The 19,820-nt window shown below is 40.2% G+C and overlaps 2 protein-coding genes across 2 annotated transcripts in view; one reads left to right on the forward strand and one right to left on the reverse strand.

Moving 5' to 3' along the window:
* Positions 1-1,775: 1,775 nt before the first annotated feature.
* On the reverse strand, positions 1,776-15,990 carry DCLRE1A (DNA cross-link repair 1A). Its single transcript, XM_036386155.1, has 9 exons — positions 14,927-15,990; positions 11,935-13,425; positions 11,410-11,543; positions 10,297-10,415; positions 8,682-8,825; positions 7,666-7,811; positions 6,537-6,691; positions 3,177-3,318; positions 1,776-2,548 (listed from the first exon to the last, which is right to left on the reverse strand). Exons 1-9 carry the CDS (start codon positions 15,339-15,341, stop codon positions 2,382-2,384), a joined length of 2,913 nt encoding a protein of 970 aa, XP_036242048.1. The 5' UTR covers positions 15,342-15,990; the 3' UTR covers positions 1,776-2,381.
* Positions 15,991-16,414: 424 nt separating this feature from the next.
* The window catches only part of NHLRC2 (NHL repeat containing 2), a 30,869-nt gene continuing 27,463 nt past the window's right edge, over positions 16,415-19,820 (forward strand). Inside the window, exons 1-2 of the mRNA XM_036385735.1 lie at positions 16,415-16,664; positions 18,554-18,706. Coding sequence (XP_036241628.1) covers positions 16,502-16,664; positions 18,554-18,706 — 316 coding nt within the window. The 5' untranslated portion in view covers positions 16,415-16,501. The remainder of the gene's footprint in view (positions 16,665-18,553; positions 18,707-19,820) is intronic.

Here is a 19,820-nt window from a genome sequence, read left to right on the forward strand (position 1 = left end):
AAACTCATTTATTCCCGAGTTTGGATTCTGAAAACAAGTTTTTTCCACAAAAAGGAGGCCAAATAAGTAGGCAAGATGGAGATCTCCTACCATGAAGGTGGATGAAATGCTGTAGAATTCATCTACACACAAAAACCAGCTGGTGGAAGTGCAAATACAAACCAGAGAGGGAGGAATGAAGCACCAGTGGGCCCAGGCAGGAATACCTACAGCAGAGCAGGGAACTGGAAAAAGCCTCCAGCACTAAAGCCCTTCTGCTTTGCCTGACCAAAGTGAGCCTGTGAGCACCTGCTTCATGTCAGGGCAGGATTCACTGGGTCAGTCCAGCAGATGCCAGTGCCAGTTGCACCACTCCTGGGGTTAGTTTCAGAAATCAGTTTGCTTTTAAAAGAAAAAAGACCCAACCCCTCATTCTAGGTGACAGGCTAGAAACTGATAGCAGGAGGTCAGGAGGCACAGAGGGGTAACAGGTGCCTCACACTCATCAGGCTGCACTGAAAGTTGAATTTTTTGGGTTCAGGGTTACCTGTGGCACAAACAGAGGGAATTGCAAAACCAGGACAGCATCAGCCCAGTGGGAGCCCCCCCACCACACAAACACACTCATTCTCTGTAGGAACAGTCATTCTTGAAAATGCAACTATGGAAGCAAGAAGATGTTAGAATTGTGACTAAGATTTGACTCTGGGGTGCTTATTCCAGCCTCTCATAGTCCGTGCAAAAATTAGGAAAAAGACCCTGAAGGCAAAAAAAACCCCATGCATAATTCCTTAACAATCAACTGGTAAAAAAATTGCCTGCCAAATAGGATCCCCAAATTTGCTCTGATTTGTACAGGGCATTCATTCAGGTTTGGTTCTTGCAAAAGCCATAAAAGATACTTCTTCATACACCTCCAAAAAGGAGTGGAATCCTAGGAATGAGCACTCCAGTCCAACTCAGTTACCCATTCTTGTGACAGCCAGCTAGCACTATGCATGATGTAAAGCAAAAACTTCAGATTCCTTTAAATGCTTGAATTAAACTGAAGTATTTACAGTGCCTTATGTCAGTGAAATACTCATTCACAATTCTTTGAGTACAAAGAATCTTTTTGCCATCAGTTCCTCACTTATTTCTCTCACAAGACAAATAAAACAAGTGACTTCACATTACAGAGCTCGTCACTCAGAGACAAGGATCTGTTTATACTTGCATTGATCATTTAAAAAATGTTCTTACAACATAAAATAGCACTGAGGATTCCAGACAAGCTACTCTGAGGGGCTGGAGAATGACTCTTTACATGTGATTACACCCTGGAACTTTGGAAGAGTTTTTATTTTAGTGATTAAAATTTTACTAGGGTGCCTGCATGCATCCACACACTTCAGTATATAAACACCAGGCAGATGCAAAAAAAAGCAGCACTGGATAATCTGGTAGGAATTAGGGCAAAAAATGCAAAGTGAAATTTACCTTTCTGCTGCCAGTGCTAGTATTTGCCTTTCTTGTTTTTCCAGAGTTCAGGTGACAAACCTGTATATAAACAACCTGCAAACCCCAGTGTTTATATACAACCTGTATACAACACCTGCAAACCCCAATGGAGATTCCAGGGTGAGGAACCACTCCTGTGCTCTGAACACCTGCTGAGAACTGGCACTGCAGAGGACACAGGAGCAACTTCAGACAAGCAACATACACAGCACATTCACCAAGGACAGTGCAGACAGGTTGTTCAGGTTAGCAACTCTGGCTCTGAAAGGAAACGCTTTTTGCTCAGAAAGAACACATAGGCATAAGATATATTCTTTATTTTAAAAAAGATCACTAAAAAAAGAGCAAAAACCTTGAGCAGAATGTAGAAGTGTCTTTTGTAAACAATTGTCTAAAGTACATATGCTGCAGGAGCCCACGTCAATACTCTCTCACAAGGTAAGTTTTTTTAACAATATTTAAATCACAATAGTCAGTTCTGCCTCATGAAATGAGCTTCTCTGAAGCCTGAGTAGACAGCATGTGACATAAGCTCAATATTGTCTCATTTATTACAATAACTTATTTTCAGAAATTATCCTGGAGACTGTTGAATCCCCAGCATTACACATCTGAGCATCTCCACAACCTGAGGAAAATTAAGAACAGGGGAAAGGGAGTAAGACAAATAACCTAAAATATGAACTTGCAAAAATGGTATGTTATGGGGAAGAAAAAAAGTAGTAGATACACAAGAAAGCAAGGTGCCTTTTTTTTCTTTTCCTAAATTTATCTTTCTTCAAAGAATGGCAGTTTAGTCCTCCCTAAAGAAAGCTTAATGGAAAAGGGAGATAAATAAAACTCACAGGAACTCAATTCCCATTCCAGCCTACTTCCTTTGCAATATACATTCTTCTTCATATTTATTTTTGCCTATTGCCCTCGGTCATCCAGTCTCTAAAATGCATTTCCATCAAGCTTCTGTCTCTCCAGTCACCAACATTGACAGTGGGGATGATTTTCTGTGGCTTCAACCACTGAACAAAACGCTTCATTTCCAGGTAACTGCTGTGCTCACTGTAAGGAATCCCTGAAATGAAAACAAATCACAGCCATCTGTCAGGCCACTGAGCTTCCTCCAAGCCTTCCAGCTAAGAAATACTTTAGATAAAAGGGTTTTTTCAATTCCCATTTGGGATCCAAAGTTTATAGCTAAGGTAAAACACCCCCCTCCCTCCTCCCTCCAATTTTCCCTTCTAGGAAAATTACCTTGCATTAAGTCACCAAGTCATTCATCAGTACAAGCTAAGCAACATCAGTGACCTGGTTAAAGGAATGTTAAGGGTTTTAGCTCCACCCACCAATAAGAACTGAGAGGAAGACACTCTCTCAGAAACAAGTCACAGAATGAAATCTTGGCTCTGGAACTACACTGCCACCAGCATCACTCAGGCCAAGACTCCATCCCTGAAGTCTCTACCTGTATCAGGTGAAAGTTTTTATTTGCATAACAAGGACAGGTGCAAAATGTATGTAAAAATCTGCATTTAAGTTGTTCTTGATTACTCATTTCACAGATCTCTCCTGAAGAGATCTGTTGTTTCTCAATGAGTTACCAGAAAAAGCAGCAGTTACAAAATCAGTAGGAGTTTCCAGAATAAAAATAGGAAAAGCATCCACACAAAGCCAAATGTACTGAATCTTTGCCACTCTTATACCATATATAGTGATTTTTCCTCTTGTCTGAGGCTTGATATCCTCCAGAGAAAGGCATGAATCAGAGTAGGTCCACCCCGTAGGTTTGAAAGCCAGAATTTGATCAAAATTCTCAGAAAACTTATTCAAGTGATCTTGCAAGCTCTGTGGGGAAAAAAAATAGCATATACTTAATCCCATTAAATAGCTGATTAGACTAAAGGTTTGCCATTTCATGATGGAGAAGATTCAGACTACATTTTCTTTTCATGCGCTGGCATTTTTTAATTTTAATGAGCACCTACCTTGCAATTATTAATGACAAATACTGACATTTGCAAAAGAACTGGTCCCTTAGGATCTCAATTTCTTCATCTGAATTAGGAACATATGAACAGCTTTGCATTACAGATCAGAACACATAAGGAATAATCACACTTTCTTATAAACCTTGCTCCACAAATTGTTCATTTCCTCCTCTAAACCAGAGGTCAGCAGCTGAGTGGAGATGGAAGATGGTGAAATGCTGCTTCAGTGCAAAATCATCACAGAGGCTTTGACACCTGCTTATGCCCACAAGTAACCAGATTTAATTAACCTACCCCAAAAAACTTACTGCAAGCCAGTGCATGAGCTAAGTATTGCTCTGAGCACTAAACCATGTTTTACCACCTCTCCAAGACAGGAAGGAAACCACCTCTCATCTTCTCACTCTAAAAAGGAAATTACCTTGAAAAAATTTCCAAGTATGTACAATCCTATGCCTGCATAAAGTGAAGTCAGTATTGCTTCAAGTTAAAAACAGAAAATCAATTTCATGTGTCCTGTATAAAATCTTACAGGCAAATTCCTAATCTGAAAGCCCTACAGGGTTACAGAACTCAAAATCAAACTTTATATTAGCAGGAGAGAGAGGAATACAAAATAAAGGCTGATTAAAAAGGAGGGTAGAGGGAGATAGATGGGCTGTGATAGAAAATTATCTAACCTGTCAGACACTTGAGAATACTCTCTCACAAGGTGAGAGAGTATTGAGAATTCTAAAACAGAGCAGCAGAAAACTGCCACATTGAACAACACCTTCAGTACAATGTCCAATAGCAACATATAGAATCCATCAAACCAGGTACACAAAATAATTTTTAAAAACCCTACCACAGAAGACATTTCATTCAGCAACAAGAATTATGGCTCACTGCTGTGACTTTCAACACACTGTGAATGTTCAGTCCTCACTTAATTAAAGGTATAACTGCAGCAGTCTAATTCTCCTTCACATTCCATTTTGGGAGTATTAACATAGATTCAGGTAATTACTCACAAATTTTCTCCCCTTGCTCTAATGAAATCTAAATATAGTACTTCAAATGCAATGATTATTATATTAACAATGCTAATCTGGTTTTGAGTTTTGTTATAAATCAAGTGTGCAACAGTCACATTAAGGATGCAATTTCAAGCTTATAAAAAAATTATTTGTGCATTTCAATCACTTTCACTTCTGAAAGTCTCACCTCAATGCCAGTACAAGACCTTGCTGAGTTAAACAACATGAAAGATTCATAGACCCACAAAAGTCAGTTCCCTGGAAAGTTTCCACCACATAGTCAAGTTAGGCAAAAGCCTCAATTTTTGAGTTACAAAAAAAATTGTTTGTTGCAAAAGAACCATGCATGCATTTTGGAAAAGATGGCCTCTTTCCCCAAAACAAATGACTGCTGTGTTTGCTCATAACAAGTCCATTTTAAATACACATTCCAATTTCTTCGTTTATTGCTTTAGCCAACACTGTTCTAAACCTTCACCCTTTTGAATGGAAAATGTATTTCACTGCTACACCAACCTCCTTCAATCACCATGACAGCCTGATATTCAGAGTGGCACTAAAGTCAGCAGTGTACACAAACAGATTCCATAAGATAGGAAAAGACTCAAGCATGATTAAATATTTAATTTACCACTAGCCCTAACACCACTTAAACTCATCTGGCTTATTCAAGAACAGCCATTTGTCAGTACATAGAGCAATCCCTGCATTTTACTGGGGTAAAACCAAATACTGCAGTGAAGTACCACATCTCTGGGTTTGTTTGGGTTTTTTTTTTTATATTTTCTTAATATATACCAAATCCAAAAGTAAGATAAATGATCATATGAACTCATCTTTAAGCATTTAAAATTCCTTTTCAGGGTCCAAGCATGGCTTTTGTCACACTGGAGATTGGTTTAGAGGCTGCTGATCTCAGAGGTGAGACCCTGCCTGACACAACTGCCTCCCTCTGAGAAGTAAAGCTGCCCTTGAGGATTTCTCCTCCACCCCCTGAAAGTCCAGTCCTGTCAGTATCCATGCATGCTGGGACAGGTGACTTAGCAACCCAGAAATCTGCACAAGAAACTCAAATCAATTCCTGTTTAAGACAGCACAACACACTAAAAATAAATCCATACATATTTCCATTACTCATTTTCTGCTCCACCACTGAAAACATCATGGAACAAAGTTAAAGCATTAAGATACTAAGTTCCATCTCCTGCAGCTCCATCTAAACCATATAGCCTTTTTTACTCCTTTTTAGGTCAACTCTGACCTCCACTTGTCCTGCAGCTAAATACCATCTTGGTCTGAAGGATTTGCTTGAGATGGCACAGCAGGCCTGAAGCAAAACAGGAAAATTAATCCAAGCCTGTAAGGCATAAACAGCCACTGGCTTTTTTTTCCTTTCTTCCTGGTTACTTTAATCTAGAGCCTGCTGCTTTACCTTACTGCCCTTCAGTATTTTGTCTATTTAGAATAACCTGGGAATAAGTCATCTTTCCAAACAAAGAAATTCCCAGAAAAAATGCTCAACAACAAAAACTCAGTGTCTCAAATCTCAACCAAATGTGCATTTGAAATCAACTTAGATGAAATCATGCTTTAAAATTAACTGGTTTACTTGCTTTTTTGACAAATATTAGAGAACTGGTAGTTGGCCATGTTCATAAGCTGCCTCAAAACAGAGGCTCACAGGCAGAAAATCCTTTTAGACTTTTCCTACACTGGACCAGGTAAAATACAGGCTGAAAACAGGAACTCCATGTCACAATATATTAATTGCTAAGAGGACAGATCAGGCAGTCATTACATAAACCTACTTCAAAAAGGCCTGCAAAGAGCAGGTCTTTGAACAAGCCTCACCTTATCTTGAACAAGTACCACATCATGTTTGGATAAGTTATTAATGTTTAATTGCATTTCATTTTCAATGTATTGCTACATGTCAAAGCCCCACTAAATAAATATGATCTGACAAGAGGTTAAAAAGCACCAAACACAGCACTGGCTGGGAAAGCCAAGAGAATTTTACTAGCACGTTCATCAATAGTCCATTTTCTGAACTTACCTTAAAATTAATTTGCATCATGGGAAGAACATGAAGCAAAGTACCCTTCCAGTCCACACTGATGAGGGAATTGACAGCTGCTGACTCCAAGCACTGCAGGGTTTTGTATTTGTCACGGGACATACTTGCCTTTGAGCCCAGAACTTCAGCAATTGCTTTAGGATTCATTAGGAAGAAATCAGATAGAGAAAATTGTAAGAGTTCTTTTTTGGCTTGTTTTGGACATAGTCCTGATTGTTGTACAAGATAATTTTTACTATTAGAAAAGAAATCCATATTCAACAGGATATAGTGTTTTGTATTCTTACATTAGGAAGAGAATCCTATAATGGGTGTTAAAAACCTTTGTCCCATACATTTTAGCAGCAGAATTTTGTATAACAATTGGAAAAAGAAGGAAAAGTACCTTGATAAATTCTAAGTCACATTTCTTTGGTAGAGTGTTACTGAGGTGAACTGGTATTTATTCCAAAGATACCAGAAATGTGCAGTTTTTGGAATATGTGACAAACAGCCCACACTGAAGACAGACTAAATTTCAGTGAGAGTAGGTCTTCTATTGATGATTTTAAATATGCACAAATGGTGCACATCTGCCTGCTCTGAAGCAGACATTTGGGCAATCATGTTGGTTCCTGGTGCTGTAACTGACTGAAGCATAGCACACAAGATCTTCACTTAGTCAGAAAAGATATATAATATAAACTGGAAGGAAAAGCTCAAAATAGAAGTCTACTCTAAGAATAACATCCCTTTGCTGTTTCTTGAAATTATTAACAAGAATGTCATAAAGACCTCACTTATTTATTTTTTAATTGCTCTTAGCAATTTTCTCACCACAGTCAATTAAAAAGGTTCATACAGTTCATACATATAAACTGGCCACATGTATATTCAGTGTGGGGGGAAGGTTGTAAACATGGTAGAACACGATTTCTTTCAGAAAGTTAAAGCTTATTGATTAGAAAACTTAAAAAATAGCAGGAGGATTATTAAATACATTTAATTTCTTTACACTATATCTGAACATTCTGACTAAACAACCTTTTATGTCTTCAAGAAAGCCATTTCGTAACACTAAATTAGACATTAAATTAGTTCTTTGATCCAATACACTTCTTTTACATACCTAAGAAAACTTTTTCTTTTCCAATGGAGTAGGTGCCACAGACAACTAGAGTTCGTGGGTTTAAGGTCACTGTCTCAAAGGCAATGTTGACAGCAAACTGGATAACCTCTTGTTGTGCAGGAAAAGTGTACTCAGGGCTACAGTATCTGGGGCAGGGAAACAAAATAGATCACTTTGTTACAAAAGATAAAAGACATCTGAAATTGCCATGAAGGCCCTCAAAACTCCATGTACTCAGGAAGTGAAAAAGACATTACTCTTCTATATAATAGCAGTCTATTAGAAACACTGAGGTGCCCAGAAATTGTTGCAACAAAAATCACACTGAGCATATATCATTGTTTTCTCTACAACTATTCACTGTCTGGTACTGAATTCTACATTTTCTTCTTCATGAATACCAAGTGCTCTTGCAAGATTGATATTTCTGTCACATCCTGATTATATCCTTATATCTATTTTTTGTCATACACACAAACCATAATGTAAGTCATTACTCATTCACAGAAACATATGGAACAGAAATGAAAGTCTGCAGCTGGGCATTAGTCATCATTCACACAAAACCAATTTTATATAAATGAATCAGAGGAAGGTCTAATGAAAACTCCCAAAACTGATTCAGCCTTTTGGCATTCTTTCACCTTTGAATTCCTTCACACTTCTTTTTATAATAGAGTTGAATCCACTGAAAACTAGTGTTCCATAAACCTGAACACTTAATGTATGAGTTTTGACACCCTAAATTTAATACCACTTATAAATAATATGGTGACCTGAGCAAATACTTCAGCATCTTTTCCACCACTTTCCACTTTTATTCTCTAATGTAACAGCATAACCAATGAACAAGCTACACATACACGTACTTTTAATAAATCTCTGCTTTTATTCAAGCACACTTATCACAGCAATGTAATTTAAAATTACATTTATTTGGTTCAAAGCCTTACTAAACTGAAAAGACTAAGAATAAAAACAACAACAACAAAAAAATCAATTTCCAGCCAACTCACGTGGTATCAAGGTAAAGGGTGTGGATTTTCTGGCCCATCAGAGCAGGGTAGCGCTCCATGGAAGGGTCTGCTCTGAAGTCCCCTGTGTGCAGAATAACAGCCCCACTTGGCAGGTAGAAGAGGATCATTGCTGCACCTGGACAACTGAAACAAACAAACAAAAAAGCCCAACACAAATTATGTCAAGTCTCTATACTGATAAACTACTTTAAGAGACAGACCACCCTTCAGCAGCAGAAACATGTGCAGAATAGCATTTTAGATCATAGCTGCTATACAGACTAATTCAGCTAGGAATTCCTGATTTCTAAAGGAATGATGGAATGGAAAGAAGAAACAAAAAATCCACATCAACAGTAAAGCAATCAAATATTAACTGCCTTTTTGGGATGCCCCACCTTCCAGGCATGGCACAGATCCTGCCTTAGCTGCAATCATGCTATTATTTGGTTCAAAGAGGAAACAGCACACCAAAGAGAAGCAGCAATCTTGCTCAAGACAAACAGAATTGTATTGCTGCAGATTCATCTTCCTTCCTGCAGGACTTACTGGAGCACTTTCTTTTAAATTCTATTTGCAGATTTTAAATGTTGTTCTAGATCCAGAAGTCCCTGGTTACAAACACAACTCCCTTACTGCTGACAGTGATTCCATTGTGCCTTCTGCAGCTGCTTGCCAAAGCTTTCTGAAGGGCAAGACTGGAAAACCTGAGTGGGACTATTTTAGATATCGATCACCTGCAAAGGGTAAATGAAATCTCAAAAAAAGAAAAACTGGCATGAAACAAAGTGAAAAGGACAGAATTAGCAAACTCTTCAAGAAGCTGAACTTTGTAGCTAAGGTATGCACAGCTTTTAAATTGGAGCAGGGAATCAGAGGACAAACAGGAAAAATGAGAAGTATACAAATTACATAAGCAGCAAGGCTTCCTTCATTCCTAGAGATGGTTCTCAGAGGACTTAAGGGAGTTTTATCTCTCCAAGTATAAACAAATCTTACACTAAGCAATGTTCAAACCAGCTGTGACACAGTCCTGCATTTCGATAAATGTACTGCAGGGAAGGGAGTCTTCCTCTAGCCCATGGCCAAAAAAATGTATCAAGAGGCAGAACAAGAGCACGGGACTGGAAGTCAGGTGCTAGTGAACTTTAAATCCAGCATTTCCACACAGTGCCAGTCTAACAGACAAAATCTCACCCTTTATCACCAAATTCAGTAGAAATCTTGTCCAGATTTCAACAGGCTTTTCTTCAAAGTCCAATTTTCAAAATGTTAGCTAGGTTGTGTCTCTCACAGAATCCAAAGTACCACATTTTTCTTTAGCTCAGATTTCCTCATCATCAGTTCAAGCTACAGAAACCTAATGTATCTGATAATCAAATCTACTAGGTTCCCAACTAGACACCAAAAACCAGGAAGTGTTCAGACCACTAGAAAATCATTCAACCTCTCAAACAAAAATTACGGAGCAACATGTGGTTAACACAACGTACACAAAAAAAAAGTTAAATTAAATTCTAAAAAACCCTGTTTCATTTTTGAAGATAACTCACCTATTCAAAAGCTAACTACCTGTAAGAAATTCTCCACCTGTAAGAAATGCAATGATACCTACTGATTGGCATCAAGCAACAGCACTTTGATCCCATTGACCACACAGGGCGTGTCCATGGGCAGCACATGGACATGCTGCTCCTGCACTCGGAGCTTGCTCTTCACCAGATTGCCAGTTATCTGCAACACAGACAGGATTTAAAACAGGAACAAAGTCTGAAAAAAGCACTGTTCAATATGGAAACAAAAGCTCTCAAAGCCAGACTGGCTTGGAGAGAAACTCTAAGGCCCTGGATGTAGCCAAGCCCTTCAGCAGCATTTCACTCCTCAAAAAGCAAACTGAGAAAAGCTGTCTTCAGGTAGCAAACTTTTAAAAGCCTGTCAACAGGCTGTGGATTGGAATCAGAGAGGAGGCAAATAAGGGGGAAGAAGATCTGTTGCACACTATCAAGTCAAGAGAAAGGGGTGGGTAAAATCGTCTTTAAACAAGTGAAGAAGTTTCCAGGTAACAGCTAGTTGGACCTACAACAGCTAATGGCAGTCGTGGCCATTCAGCAGCCCAAAGTACAGGACACAAATAATCAGTCTGAAATAATTCACTTGCTTAATGTGGAAAAGAGATGACTCATGCAGAATCTATTTCAGGCTTCCATCACTGAAACAGTTTAGAGAAAATGGAGCCAGATTCTTCATGATGCACACATACAAAAAAAAAAGCTACAATGGCAAGTTGCAAAACCAGAAATTTCAAATGTATTATTGGGGGGGGGGGGAAAAAACAGAAAAGGTAAGCACTGCAACAGGTTGCAAGGAGACATAGTAAATTCTGGCCAATGTTCAAAATTTGACTGACAAAAGACTCCCTGCAGTCTGATCTAACTTTGAAGGTTCCACTGTGCAGGAAATTGGTCTATGTGACCTCCACAGATCCTTTTTAAACCTGATTTTTTTCATGGTATCTAGGGAGGGAAGTTTCACTAATCCTCTTGATCAGTCAAATCAAGGTAAGGATTTCACACAAACAAAATGCACTTTCCCCTGTACATATCCACTAACCCAATAAAGGGCCCCAACCACTGATCTTCTATTTACTTCCATCAGTACAAAAGTGATAGATATAAAAGTACAAAAGCATATGGACATAATGGTATCTAGTAATCTTGAAAAGCCTTACCTTATTACAGTAGATTGGAAACCTGAAGTTTTTTGTTAGTCCACTGTAGTGGTCAGAGTGAAAATGAGTAAGGAAATAAGCTGTGCAGCCTTCAATTTCCCCATACTGGAAGGCATCAACTGTAAAGCCAGTTCCTACAGCAAAGAGGGAAGAGAATCCAGCCAGTAAACATGCAAAGTTCAAAACCAATTTCTAATCAGATATTAATTTGTTTTTTCCTTTCTTCCCAGTTAAAAGGTAATAGTTATTCTGCATACAACCTGAAGGAGCCATTTAAAGATTCATGTGTTTTGTGTATCAGTCAACAGTGGCAAAAAGAGATTTTCACAAACAAATACTTTCAAAGGCCTCTCAAGTATGTTGTTCAGCTGCCCTCTTACACAGATGGCAACCAGTTAAGCAAATAAGACGCATTTAAGAAAGCAGTTTTCAGGAGTAAAAATACTGAAGTCTAAAATTAGGACAAAAACACAACACTCCAGCAAAAATAAATTAACCTCTATGAAAAACCAAGTTACCTCTCACCTGGTATTTTCTTGTAGAAGGGGCAGTGTTTTTTTCTTGCTCCTTCACCTGTAGTAGGTAATTCTTTAAATTTTTTTCTCCACCTTCGCTGGCCACCAGAAGGTACATCTGCAATGGCTTCATTTTTACTTGAACTTTCTGTAACTGCTTCCACATCTCCCACAGACTCCTCAGCCTTCCTTTTTTGCTGTCTGGGCCTCTTTCCATTAGGAGATACTGAAGCTGGTATCTGCTTTTTCTCCTTCAAACACGCCTCTCCTTTGCGTTCCTCCTTTGCTTTGGGTTTCAACCCAAAGAAAACACCAATGTCCATTTGTTTAAGTTCTTTGGCAGGACTGGACTTACTGTTCACAGATGCTGATGAAAGAGATGGCATTGATTTAGAAGAGATGGGGCTGGGAAAGCACACAGCAGCCGTACTAAGACTTCCTTTTTTCTCCCCTGCTGTCTGCAAACTCTCCTGGTGAGCTGTTTTATCAATTGCACTGGCAGTCTTTTTATCTGTACCAGTTAAAATGCTACTTGGCTCCCTCAAAACATTACACTTCTGTGTCAGAAGAGAGCCACCATCTTCTCTGTCTAGCAGTGATGATGTCCCAGTAAAACTCACACATGCAGACCCTAGAGCACAAGCACCAGCATCTTCTGACTCTGTGGCTCCTGCTTTTGCAGCAGAGGAAATCAATTCTGGCTGTTCAGCCTCCCTGTCACTACAAGCAGAAGAGGATCCACTGGCTACCATCCCTTGCTGAGGATCTAGATGGTTCAGTGTATTTTCTTCCCCACAGGGGGGTTTTTTAGTTATGAAATTTTCCATTTTTGCATGCTCATACTGAGGCTTCCTCTGTAAGAGAAGTCCATCAAATGTTTTAAATGCCACAGAATTGGAGTCTTCTTCTGAGTTTTGCACTTCGAATAGTTTATTCTGTGATACTTTTACTTTTTCCTCCTCTTCCTCTTCACTTTCCTCAAATGTACTTAGTGGTGAGTAAGAAATTCCATAGTCATTGAAATCCACTCCTGACAGTAGCAGACTTGGCTGACTTGCATCTTTCTCTACACACAGATGTTTTCCTGTCTCACTTTCTTGAGAGGATGCAAAATCAAAAAATTCAAATTTACAATGATTATCTGCCATCTCTGGAAGCTGAAGTGTCTGCTGAGTTTTTTCAAGACCTGCAAAAAAGGAAGTGCTTCCACTAATTGTATTTAGAGACTTCATTTGTGGTGAATTCCGTACTATTGATGCACAGTCATCATTTGGGGCATGCTTTATTTCAGTAGAGGGTTTGTCATTCCTTGAGGTTTCCTCTGCATAACTTGGGGAGCAGCTGGGCTTTGCAGCAGTAGCACACGTCACCTTCATGTCCACAGTGGTTCCCAAAGGGTTTTCAAGGTACTCCCCTGCCCTGTTAGCTGCAAGCAGAAAATGGCTGTAACGCTTGTAGTGGGATGGGATGGTGGAGGTGCACTGCAGACCATCAGGACACTCTATGGAAAGAGTCAAACAAAGGAGCAATGGTAACACCTTTGCAAGTATAGTTGGCACAGTTAAAATAAAAATCTCATGTGACACAACATTTAGGAGCTTTTTCTTATAAATACAGCTGCTGGAGGATAGAAGGCACAAATAAAAAGTAATTTTCAAGCCACAAAGGCCTCTTGCTCTGAGCTGAGCAATGAGAAGCTTCCAGCCCAAAACCAAACACAGCACTATGCCTGAATTTTACAGCCCATTAAAAAGAATACTTGACCCTGTTTCAATGCAGTCCTCCTGTAATCACACGGCTTCTGATTTAGAATTGTCTCACGGTCAAGCAACAAGCTCAGAAACAGCCAGTACACTACAAATGTAAGTAACAAACAAATAAACCAATCTCAATTCTGAATTAACCTGAAACTCCATTTTAAACTGTCTGATATTACACACTAGGAAAATAAAGAAAAAAAGTTGTGCATTTACCTATGAAGAAAACATTCAGTGTTGAGATGCTAGGGAAGAAAATCCATAGCACTTTCCTAGGCCTTTCCCAGTAACAATCTGCCAGTCTAACTTTTCAGGCTTTTAAAGTGAATGCATAAACCCACCAGAAGGATTTTGCACCTGTTAATTATGGGAGTAAGACAGAAATGAGGTGTTAAAACACCTGCCTTAAATTAAAAGCACTGCCAAAATCAGCATGAAAGGACTTACATGTTATTGTTCCAAAGAGAAACTCGAGGAAGGTGATCAAAATGTAAAAAGTTGGTTGCATTACCTAAAACAGCCTTTACTTATGTTTCCTGAATGTATGCTTTCTGTTTTACAAAAGTTATGAGGTGTATTAAGGACATAAATTGGATACCTGAAGCTGTTTAGCTATGGTATTTCCCCATGAAACTAGAATTTGGAAAGTGTCAGTTTTATTCTTCTTGTACAGAGCTCAAAAGAAAACAGTTGTCTTATGATACGGGAATGTTAGTCTCTATTTCTATATAAAATTTCTAAACCATAGTGGGCCACAAGTTAACGTTTCAAGTAAATTGGCATATTTCAGCTTCCAAATGTCCATAGACAACTGAACAAATCACATATCAACATGAATACAAGATAATAAAATCTATACCCAAGGAGATAGAAACTTCATGTCAAAAGTAGCACTCTAGTGCCTGAAGGTTCTTTTCTGACACTGTCATTGTAACAGGTTTCATTACTTTAAATATACACCTTCAGTTTGTTGAAGAAATACTAAAACTTGATAAACAGCCATGAAACTTTCTCAGAGATTATATTCGGAAATTATATTTTCATGTCAGATTTCCACGTTTTTCACAAAGAAGCAAAAATTTCGTATAAAAATAGAACTGATCAGCAACAACATAATAAAACATGATAAAAACCATACTAACTACCATTTCAGATTTTGAGCTGAATAAAAATGAGGTTTACAGCAACATTTCATGAGAAGTCTGTAAGTTTTCTCTGAAGGCTTTTTTATTATTCTATTCATACCTTTTTCAACGGATCCTGGAGTTTCCAAACATTCATAGACATGCCACTGAGGTGTCTGGACCAACAGCAAAGAGAAGGGCATCTGGCAGCTGGGACAGAATCCATCGTGAACGGGCTTTGCACTTTGTGAGCTCTGTTCTGCCAGGCTGCCCACACTATCCTGGGAGTGCACACTGCCGTCTTCTTTACATTCATCCACATCCTGACCAGCCCGTGAGCTCTGCTTGGCTTTCTGAGGTGTACCAGTTTTTCCGGCCAATTTCTTTTTTCCATTTCTCTTTCTTTTTGGCCTGCCCTTGCCAACACTTACATCCTGCACAGGGGTGGAGATGCTTTGTGAGTTACTCTGATGCTTTCGCTTCCTAATGGATTTGTACTCCCAAATGTCCTCTTCCAATAAAGCATCTTCAGACATGTCAACACATTAAATATTCCCCTTTCTTTTAAGCAACAGTTCACAAACCTGACTTTCCTCTCGCTAGTATATTTTCTCTTCCCTCCACTCTTCACTATCTGAGGAAAAGCTCCAGAAGTCCATGTTAAAAAAGCAACACTGGCCCACAAACCAAGCAGCAGTCCCTGATGGGACAGGAGCATGGTGGATCCTATCCCAAAAATAATTCAATGAGCCTCTCTTCGTAGATTTGCAATTCCTCCTGTTACACAGGGCCCGACTCTGCAAATCCTTCCAGGTTGAGCCATTTCCTTCAGCTTCCCTCCAGCATCGTCAGCTCCACCCGGCCTCGGCGGGGGCAGGAAGATTTTAAAGATTCCTGCCCGAGCAAGAAAAAAATTAAAACAAAACGAGGAAGAATTCAGCTATGGGATCATCGTCGGGGTGTCCCCGGGATGCTCCTCCGGAGGGTCCCCCGGGAGTGCCCTGTGATGCTCCTCCTGAGGGTCCCGGTGCTGCTCCACGGTGTGTCCCAGTACCTCCGAGTGCCCAGATGCCCTCAGGGATGTCCCGGTGCTCCCAAATGCCCCGGGATGTTCCCAGGGACGTCCCGGTGCTCTCGAATACCCGGGATGTTCCGTGGGATGTCCCGGTGCTCCCGAATATCCCGGGATATACCCTGGGATGTCCCGGGTCCCGCCGGTCCCGCGGGTGGCGCCTCCTCGGCCGTTTCCCGCCGTGGCCGCGCATTCGCTTCCGCAGGTTCGTCACCACGGCTGTCGCTCAACTTCTCCGCTTCTCCCATACTAAGCCCCGCAAAAAGCCCCAGATCCCCCCGTTTAAATTAATGGAGGCTGGTTTCGACTTTTTCCGGTGCTGCTCAATTTTTACATCTTAAAAACGGTAAAGCAGCCGGGCGGGAAACACGGGCTGTGTTGAATCTGCTGCGCGGGAATCTCCACCGTGGGCTTCTTCTGGGAATGTGCTGCTGTGGAAACCAAGGATACGTAAAAACACGGAATACGTGAGGAGTTCCGGCTTTAAGACAGACGAGTTATTGCGTGTCTGTACTTTGTGCTTTATTTTCTTCTTGAGTCGCGGTTTTCCGCGCTGGCGCCGCGGGCGGTGCCGAATGTGCGGCGGTGAAGCGCCAGGCCGGTAAACAGCGCCCGGGTGAGGCGATGGCGGCGGGCGGGCTGGCGGGGCTCCTGCCCGCCCAGACACAGCTCGAGTACGCGCTGCTCGACGCCGACACGGCCCAGGAGAAGGAGAACCTGGTCTACCAGTACCTGAAGAAAATGGACAGCCGCGAGCGGGACCTGACGGTGCCCGAGCTCGGCGGAGGTGGGTGGCGCGGCCCGGGCGGGGCCGGGGGCTCTCCCCGTGTGGGCTTTGCCTGGAGGTGCCGCTGCCTGCGAGGCCGGGCAGGGCCGGCCCTGTGAGCCGCTGTTAAAACGGCACTTGAACTACAGGAATTGTCACTCCTGGGAGCACCAGGAGAGAAGGGCAAGGCAAAAGAACTCCTTTAATCATCCTCTCCGTGGTACTGGCTGGAAAAACACGTTCTGTAAAGCCTCTCTTCTAAATCTGTTCCCATCTGTGCTGTGTATTTATATCTGTCGCCTGTGGTCATAGTGAGAACTTTACTAACTCTGCCTGCGTTCTGTGAGCTCTCTTGGTTTCCCGGAGCATCCCTGAGGATGTTCGCCAGCTCTCTGCTCCATGACTTAGCCTTAGCGCCTGTCAATTTTCATGCCCCGGGTAATACAAACTGTGCTGGAGATGTCATTCATCCTCCTCCGGTGGTTTGCCCCTCTCACACATTTCTGTCTCTCCTTGTGGCAAGGGGGAAATCAAAATGTAAGGTCTCGCAGGTCCTGCTCGGGGTCTTTGTAACCTTTGAGAGGCTCCCTGCAGCTGTGGGAGCTCACATCACTGCAAGACAGCTCAGGAGGTGAGCTTCAGGCTTAAAATCACACATATCATGGGAATGAATTACAGATTTTAACCTGTGGAGCAAAAAGGAATGCTCTCTCTGTCTAGATTTGGGGCCCTAAATTGAATCTTAGCTTTTGCCATTAGTATTGTTTCAGTGTTCTGTCAAGGCTTATTTTCGCCTCTAAAAAGAGCTCAAAGAAGTAGCCAATATATATGAAAGTTATTTTAATTCTAGTGAAAAGGGAGAAATGCTGTAAAATACATAAACTACCCTTTTCTCTTGAAAAGTGAACAGCAAAGCTCCTACACTGTGGGAATAATGCATATATTTGAATTATTCTCATTATTTTCACCTAAACTAAACGTGTGTGCATTATTTTATGTTTATAAATATATGGAGATAGAGAACAGTCCTCCTCTTAGTGAAACACAAAACAAGCCTCCTGCTGACTTGAGTAGGAATAGCTTCTGGAGCTGTAAGAGTTTATTTTCTGAAACTGCCAAAGTGAAAGTTCAGAAAACCAGTTAGCTTTGCATTTTATTATAACTGTCTTTTCCTTTACAATTTTCAGAAATGCTAAGAGATAATACTAGCAGACCACATTCTAGATATTTATTCCTTATCTTGATATCTCTAATGGGATCAGAGGAGGAAAGAATGTTTTCATGTCTCATGTCAAGTGGTTAAAATAAAATGACCAGGAGTACTGTTGTGTGTATCTGAAAAAGTTGTCTTTCTCCCCATGTGATGGAATTTATTGATACCTTTGACAATCAAGATCAAAGTTATAAGCACAAGAATATTCTAATGATCTCTGAAATCAGTTCTTTACAGAACTGTTGGAAAAAATCATTAAGAGTTTAACACTTTTAAACTGTTAGTAGCTTTTATGTGAGTTTTAAATAATTGATTGTTACCCAAATGGTATTGTTGGGAGTTGAATAATGTAGATCATGTTTTAAAATTCATGTTTTTCTGAGGCTTACATGTTCTTTCAATTAAAAAGTGCCTATATAAAGTTACAAACTACCCTTTCATATTACAGTGAATCTTACTGATAATATTTTAATTTACTAATTATGAAGAATTGTGGAACATAAGGATGAGTTGCGTAAATAAAAGACCTTTTGTTTGCTTATCTACCTGCATAAAAAGGGATGTCAAACTCTTTTTTTTCTTTCTTTTTTTATTTTTTAATTTTGTTTTTAGGTTAAAAGTACCAAGAACATTGTGTGGTGTCGGTGCCTTTCCCTACCCTTCCCCTAACTGGCTGTCACTGTTCTCTGAATTCCAGATCTGCAATGGTTAAACACTGAAGGTCCCATTTCTCTTCACAAAGACCTTTGTGGAAAAGTTGTGGTGTTGGATTTCTTCACTTACTGCTGCATCAATTGCCTGCACCTGCTGCCTGACCTCCATGCCTTAGAGCACCAGTACTCTGATAAAGGTAAAAGTGCTTTGGCTGGCTCAGAACAGAATTTCCTGGCACTGTTGCAGGCTGAGGAGCTGAGTCACTTTGTTGCTGGTTACTAAACTGCTGGCTGTATTTCAGGGGTGTCTAAAAATGTCTTCTAATCTTTTAAGTAGCCTAAAAAAGGTGACCTGTGTGTACTTCCATCACATTTTTAAATGGCTTAAATAAAGTGTCTGTGTAGTTAGGCAAACAGGATATGTGCTTAAAGCCCAAATCTGATGCCTCTATAAATAAAGTGACTTTCAAAAAGCTACTCAAGAATGTGAAGTACAGGCTTAAGGAAAGGTAACTTTCTTTCCTTCACTGAGGAACCAGCTCTGAGAAGAATATAGTGAAGGTGGTAGAGTGGATATAGACAGGTGGTAGAATAGGATGTAGATCACTTTTTTTTCCCCTTGGAACTGAAATAACAAAATATGTAAGCTTAACGTAGAATTTTTTTGGTATCGTCATCATGTTGTCTGCCATTAATAGCTCTTCATTCTAGAGAGGGAATTATGGTCTTTAAAGTCACATCTGAAATGAGATCAGTCTCTCACTCTGACTGAATAAAAATGAAGGGTAATTTCTGTTTGGAATGCAGTGTCTTGTCATGATGGCTTGTCAGAGATAAGCTGTAGTCTTACACAGAGTGTGTCAGCTACTCACTTATCTGGGATATTTTAATTGGCTGAACAGGGAGATGAAGAACAGTGTTACTTTCAGTTCTGAAATATTGTATTAAATACAATCCATGTAGTAAATGCAATACAATATAATGCAATATATGTAGTAAATAACATTATAATGTTTGATTCTCCATTGCTGTTTCTGATTTGTTCAAATGCCCTTACATGGAGCATGTTGAAACTTCAGCTGGGTGATCACCAGAGAGAGGAAGTTTAAGCACAGGAGGCTGTAATGTTAGGGTGATCCTAAATCATTATAAATGTTATAGCACATGTGCCATGGCTCTATTGTCTGGAAGTCCAGGAGATCTGTTTCAAAGTGAAGACTGCTTTCCATAGGATTGAATGTCACCCAGCATCTTTATCTGATATGCTCTTACTGCTATCTTCACTGGTGCTATTTCTGTATTTCAAGTGGC

This window comes from Molothrus ater, chromosome 8, assembly GCF_012460135.2.
Source record: "Molothrus ater isolate BHLD 08-10-18 breed brown headed cowbird chromosome 8, BPBGC_Mater_1.1, whole genome shotgun sequence".
NCBI lineage: Eukaryota > Metazoa > Chordata > Aves > Passeriformes > Icteridae > Molothrus > Molothrus ater.

Excerpts from the sequence above, each read along its gene's own strand:
- DCLRE1A (XM_036386155.1), bottom strand. The coding sequence starts at position 15,341 with ATGTCTGAAGATGCTTTATTGGAAGAGGACATTTGGGAGTACAAATCC. Across the intron at positions 10,416-11,409 it reads TTCCAATCTACTGTAATAAG|ATAACTGGCAATCTGGTGAA; the intron begins GTAAGGCTTTTC and ends TCTGTGTTGCAG. Across the intron at positions 7,812-8,681 it reads ACCCTTTACCTTGATACCAC|ATACTGTAGCCCTGAGTACA; the intron begins GTGAGTTGGCTG and ends TCCCTGCCCCAG.